General features: G+C 37.2%; 1 protein-coding gene across 2 annotated transcripts; it reads left to right on the top strand.

The window, feature by feature from the left end:
- The first annotated feature begins 876 nt into the window (after positions 1 to 876).
- LOC132640192 (ankyrin repeat-containing protein At5g02620-like) lies at positions 877 to 6037 on the top strand. Of its 2 annotated transcripts, XM_060356674.1 has the most exons (5): positions 880 to 1711; positions 3000 to 3149; positions 3507 to 3542; positions 3912 to 4474; positions 5147 to 6037. In XM_060356674.1, the coding sequence occupies exons 1-5, from the start codon at positions 1174 to 1176 to the stop codon at positions 5771 to 5773; spliced, it is 1914 nt and encodes a 637-aa protein (XP_060212657.1). In that variant the 5' UTR covers positions 880 to 1173; the 3' UTR covers positions 5774 to 6037. The 2 variants fall into 2 exon arrangements, with proteins under 2 accessions (XP_060212658.1, XP_060212657.1); XM_060356675.1 differs by lacking the exon at positions 3507 to 3542 and having other exon boundaries at positions 877 to 1711.
- The last annotated feature ends 675 nt before the right edge of the window (positions 6038 to 6712 follow it).

Genomic DNA, 6712 nt, shown 5'->3' with positions numbered 1-6712 from the left:
AAAATATAGCTAATCTAATCTTCTTTGTCAAAGAAATTTCTCACGGATTACCGGCATTTTTTTAGGGCAGACTTGCGGAAAAATCCGCAAGAAGATTCCTTCGTTCACGATCTTTTTTTCATTTTTTTTGCAAACTATTAGTGTTTTCACAAGAAAATTCGCAAGTAACTTACCTGTAGATTTAAAATCCCTAGGTAATTTAAAATTCCGCAGGTAATTACCCACAAAGGTTTTTACTTAGGATTTTTTTTTTGTAAGAAAATTCGCAGTAAACTACATTACCTGCGAATTTTTTAGTATAATCCTCATGTAATTCACACTTTTTCTAGTAGCATGTGTAGGGCACCAAGGCTTAGCACCAATAGCGGATGCAAACCTACTTCATGGCTGAAAAAGCATGCTCCCTGACCCTTGATCCAGAGGCAAATTCAAGATTAAAAATTAGTGGAACCAGGATGAATGTGATTATTATATGCATACATTTTAACTTTTTTTTTTCCGGATATGTATACGTCATTCGAGCTGAAAGCAATGAGTTCCGTTTAATCTACAAAACCCTTCCTAAGCCCTATTCAATTTCTTTGAATGATGCCTCATGGTTTCATCTCTAAGATCAAATTTGTGAAAATTAATAGAAATTTATTGTTTTAAGTTTGATGTGATCCCTTCTTCAGAATCGTTAGTATTTCGAAACTGTTAAGATTGCTTGCTTATCTATCTGTAAAATTTGGTGTTTCCTTCTTAGAAAAGCTTCAACCTTTTTGAATTTTTGCTTTCCTTTGCATTGACGTTTCAAAGACATATATGACTCTGATGCCACCACGTTATCTCAAGGGTCCCTATCGTATTTTAGCGTTTGCTCGTCGTTTAGGCCCATCTGTGAGGTTTCTGGTCATTGTAGTCACCTCCGGAGTTCTTCACAAGTTGGTATCACTTCAACAATTTATTGAGTAATGGATTGATTTGCATGAATATATATTCCATTCATAATGTCCTAAAAAAGTTGAACCCGGTCTCCCTACCAAAAAACTTTTTGGGATGCCAATTCTCTGTCACAATCAATATACATCATTTTGTGAAGGATCTCTATTATATATGTGATATGTCCTAGGAAATTTGGATGACTAAATCATACATCTTCTGTTCTTCAAGCATTCTAGCTTTTACTCTATAATGGAAATTTCAACTGAAGATAAAATAAAGCATAACATCAATAAGAAGCTTTACTATGCATTGATGAAGCAAGAACCAAATGAAGTTATACGACTCTGTCAAGAACTCCAAGAGGGGCCATTGCATATATTAACCGTGCACGATGACACAGTTCTCCATGTGGCTGCCTTCTATAAACAAACAAATTTGGTTCTCCGGTTACTTAAAGAGTTGGAAACGCGATTTCCTGAGTTTCCTCTAGATAGACTAAAGCATCGCAATGATACGGGGGATACCATTCTTCATGACATAGCCACTTTTGACAGATTAGATTCAGCTGCAAAGGTAATATTGGATAGAGCACCTGATTTACTTCGTATGCGCAATAAGGGTGGAGACACTGCTTTATTTCGTGCTGTTCGTTATGGGAAAGAAGTGATGTTTAAGTTTCTTGATGAACAAGTGAATCAACGTTTTGATGATCATGAGAGAGAGGCTTGTTATTATAATTATCGTAGAGCCACAATTCTTCATGCTGCTGTGCGCTCTCAGCACTTTGGTAAGTTTTAAAATCCCGCAGGACCTTCCCTTTTCTTTGATCAATGGGTTCTCAAACCTATTTTATCGTCCTAAGCAGGCAAGAGCTATATAGTCCGAGAGGGGTTTAATTACCCTTTTTCCAGAAATATAAGTTGTTGAATTCCATTGACATAACTTTTACTGTAGGAGCAAAGGCGCCACAAAAATTGCTTCAGGTAGCAGGTTTGAATCCCAAATGTGGAGTTCTTGAATTTTAGGGTGTGTTCGGAATGAAGGAAAATATTTTCCAATTTTCTCATGTTCGTTTGATCAAAGTTTTTGGAAAACATTTTCTTTAGTAAAACAGGTTCATTAAAAATGGAGAAAATGACTTTCTTAATCAAAGTAGGGAAAATAAGTCCACAAATGACATTTCACTAACTACCCTAACACCACCTAGCCACCAACCCCTAACAACTAGCACAACCCTACGCACCTCCACCACACCCCTAACCCCCCCTCCCCGCACTCTACCACCCCCTATTTTTTTTTTGGTTTTCTACGACACCCCACACCACCCCCACACCCTACCACTCCCTCTAATTTTTTTTTTTTTTAAGTTTTGAAAAAAAATTCTTTTTTGATTTTCTATCCCCCTCCCCCCTTCCCCTCTCAAATTTTCTACTTCATATTTAATTTTATAAAAATGGAAAGATTGTGTGGTTAAATTTGGTGTTGTGGGTGGGGGTGGGTGGTGGTGGGGTGGATGAGAAAAAAATTCTGATTTTTTGTAAAAGTTAAATAAAATATATGAAATAGAAAATTTGAAAAGGAGTGGGTGGGTGGGAGGAGAGCGGTGGCGTGGGGTTGGGGTGGGTGGTAGTGTGGGGTAGGGTGGGTGAAGATGAAGTGGTTGGAGGGTGGTGGTTGGGTGGGGGTGGGTGGGTGTGGGGATTGGTGTGGTATGGGGTGGTGGGGTTGAGGTGGGGTTAGTGGGGCATGAGTGGTATTTTTCGAAAAATGTTTTCTACCAACCAATCGAACATGAAAATAAGTAGAAATTAATTTATTTTCCAAGAACACATTTTCCTCCATACCGAACACACCCTTAATGAATCCTCCTTTTCGATTCTCGGCTTTACCACTGGTTTCTCCATTTTAGGACTTGTTGCTTCTTCTATATTGTAGGTCATGCCTTAACCATGTTAAAAAATGGAGTAGGCTATCTGCTGGCATATCTTTTACGATTTTGCTTCTATTTTTTCTTCCTAACTGAGGCTTGGTTCAATTTGCTAGTGGTCAAATGCTGAGTTACTTTAATCTTACAGATTTGGCCCTGTTGATTGCTAAAAAGTATGATTATTTGGTCCATGAACGAGATGCAGATGGAATGACTGCTCTTCAACTTCTTGCATGCAACCGACAAGCATTTGGAAGTGCAGAGAATTATAGTTTTATCAAGAGATCCATTTACACTCGTACGATAAGTACTCTACTTGCTACACTGGCATAATCTAAATATTTACACAGCTAGGGATGATTTATACTGATGGAATACTTGAACTCCACCGAGTGGTTGAATTTTCGAGACATCATTGTTCTACTTTTTGTCTTAGATTGTATCAATGAATATAATGATGCACTCAACAGTAAGTTGTTTCCATATTTGGGATTACGTTTTGTCAGTTTCATTATCTGAATCGATCTAACAAGAATTTAGGTTAATTAGTAGACTCTACATGACTACATTGTTATGGTACTTGTGATATTTTAATACTACCATTTTCCTATGAAGAGGTGTCTTCCATGCTCTAACAATATTGTTAATTACTTAGGTCTTTCAACTGATCATAAGGCTACAGAGAGGGAAGGTACTACTCCATATACCCTATATATTTATTAACTTTAGAATATAGCCTTTTATGTTTCTTCTGAAATAACAAGACATTTATCATTCCAGTGGCGGATCTAGGGCAGGTTCAAATACACCATTGCTTTTTGCTAAAACATTTGTATCATATACAAAAAGAATTTAAACCGTTACATGTAATAAGATCATGCTCATTTTAAACCTACTGGCTAGAGATCATAGATTTGTCTCTAGCAATTATTTCACTGACACACGCTACTTCTTTCAGTCTATTTCATGTCTGCAAGAAGCACCTTATCAACATTACTCATCAAATCTTTTCTTTTTTCTTTTTTCCTTTCTTCTTTTTTCTTTTTTCTTTTTACTTCAGAAGCTCAAAAACGTTATAGAGTGCCTATGGTGGAGTCCATGCGTCAGCAAAAGCAGAGACATGAATCAGTTCTTGAACTTGCAAAGTTCTTGATAGCAAAGGATACTTCTTGGGAGCATTCAGAGTCTGCATTAAATAAGGCCGAACCTCGATATCACAAATATAGACTAATGTCAGATGTTTCAAAAGGCCAAGAAAAAGAGGATCAATGTGGTGTTGCACAAGAAGGACAAGCTACTACAAAACCGGCTGAGTCACCATTGATCTTAGCAACCAAATCAGGTTGCATAGAAATTGTGGAGGAGATATTGAAAACGTATCCTCAAGCTGTGGAATATATTGATAGTCAAGGTCGTAACATTTTGCACGTTGCGATCAAGTACCGCCAGATGAAAATCTTTGATATAGTTGAGAAAATGGATATGCCAATGAGGAGACTCAAGAGAAAAATCACTCATAAGGGAAATTCCATATTGCACATGGTTGGTATAAAAGAGGACCCCGAAATTGCAGATATGAGAAGCCCTGCTCAGCTGTTGCAAGAGAATTTGCTCTTATTTGAGGTAAACTTAATACTTGATTCCCTTTTCAAAATGATGTCAAATGTCAAGGATTTTTAAGTCATTTAATATAAGTTTATTAGCATCTTAAAGCGTGTAAATAATCTCATTTGAGAACTTAATTTGCCACAGAGAACACTTCTCTTTATTTAACTTTCTTTATGCCTTTCATGTAGAGTAGATTATTTTTTGCATGGGCTAAATCTTCTAATTCTTGAGTCCCACATCGGTGGGATGAGGAGAAATTGATCTCTTTATATGGTCTTTGGCAATCCTCACCTCACGAGCCAAGTTTTGGGGTTGAGTTAGGTCGAAGATCTATTTTTTTATCACATTGTTTCCGATGTTGGGCCTCCCGTCTTATATTGTCCACACTCCAGATATCCAGTCCTGAGCGTCCAGGGTGTGAGAGTTCCACAATTGTGGGATAAGGGACTTTGGTCTATTTATATGGTCTTGAGAAATGCTCCCTTCACGATCTAGCTTTGGGGTTGAGTTAGGCTTAACATTCATTTCTTTATCACTAATCATAGGTGATACTGAGACTGACACCCAGGACATTCTGTTTGTGCTAATATCATATTGAATAGCATGAACTACCTTATTCATACACTTCTATTTCTTTAGTTATGTCTTAGCATGGTATATGACTTTGTAGTTTTACTGTCCCTGCAGCAAGTGAAAAAGGTCTGCTCAGATGATTTTTTCGAAATTATTAACAACGATGGAAAGACGGCAGAAGACTTATTCACTAAAGCAAATGCTGAACTTCGTTCAGAAGCAAAAGACTGGCTTAAACGCACTGCGGAGAACTGTACAATAGTTGCTGTGCTCATTGCAACAGTGGCTTTTGCAGCAGCCTATACTATTCCAGGTGGTCCAAGTCAAAGCACTGGTTATCCCGTCCTCATGGACCATCCATTCTTCGTGATTTTCACCATTGGAGATGTGCTCTCCATTACCTTTGCTTTGACCTCAATGATCACCTTTCTCTCAATTCTTACCTCTTCATTTAGGATGCATGAATTCAGGCGGTCGCTTTCTGAGAAGTTAATTCTGGGGTTTACCCTCTTGATTCTTTCTGTGTCGACGATGATGTTAGCATTCGCGTCGACTATAATCTTGATGATTCACTATAAGGAAAGGTGGACAAAAATTGCTTTATCTTCCATGGCATTCCTACCTGTGACCATCTTTGCAGTTTCATATTTTCCTCTGTATGTGTCATTATGGAAGAACTTCAACTGCTCATTAAGGAAATTAGCCAAGGATATGCGAGATTATTATATCAGGAAGGCCTAGCGATTCCCCTTTGCCAAGCTCTTCCAGTCTCCATTAGTCTGAATCTACTAAAATTGGCATTTCCACATCCTATTTTTAGTAACAAAATATGTGATAGCTGTTGTGTTTGATACATAAAGGGGCTTTAGTCCAACCAAGAATCTTCACAGTAGTCTTTATATCCTTGAAATGTATTCTAGTAGTAGGGATGTGTTATCAATGAATGTATGTTTGTCAAGTTCTCTTCTTATTGAAGCATATATGAGAGTTGTCAAGTTTAATATCTATGCCAAACTCACTTTGATTTGGCTTTCTTGGAACTTACTATGCTTTCTATGTGAGTTGCATTTTCTAAACTATGAACCTCGAATGTTGCAGATCGTTATATGTTGTAACGATCTGCAAACGTTCGAGGTTACATCTGCAACATTCGAGGCTCATAGTCCGAGAAATGAGCCCAAAAAAAAAGTAAGAAAAAATGTTACACTTGTGGAACGAATTGATAGGCTGCGATAATCAGGCCATGTGCACGAACAACCTTTTGTCAATTATGGAAAGTGAATGTAGTTTCGTTTAGTACGTGATTGTTTCACGCCTCACAATGCTTAATTCTCTCACCCTTACTTGGGAAAGGTCATAAATAAAAATTAGATTTTTCAATGCATCAATATATAAAAGAGCAATAGAACTTAATTACATTAAAGGGGCATTGAATTGCTTAGCTAGACGAACAGTTGAGACATGAAATTACAATAGCTCAAATGAAAGGATACATTTAACAAAAAGTACTAAACCATATATAGTTCAATACAACTTGCCCACAACAAAGATATATACAATGTTCTTGAAATAAGAAATAGACTCTGCAACAAGACGTTAGATATTTACTAAACTAATATCTTCCTCAACAAGAGGAGAAAGCACTTATGAGAAATAGAGCTTTGAAATCATCTTGAAGCT

This window comes from Lycium barbarum, chromosome 5 (assembly GCF_019175385.1).
Source record: "Lycium barbarum isolate Lr01 chromosome 5, ASM1917538v2, whole genome shotgun sequence".
NCBI classification, from domain to species: domain Eukaryota; kingdom Viridiplantae; phylum Streptophyta; class Magnoliopsida; order Solanales; family Solanaceae; genus Lycium; species Lycium barbarum.
This window is presented reverse-complemented; position numbering and strand designations above follow the sequence as displayed.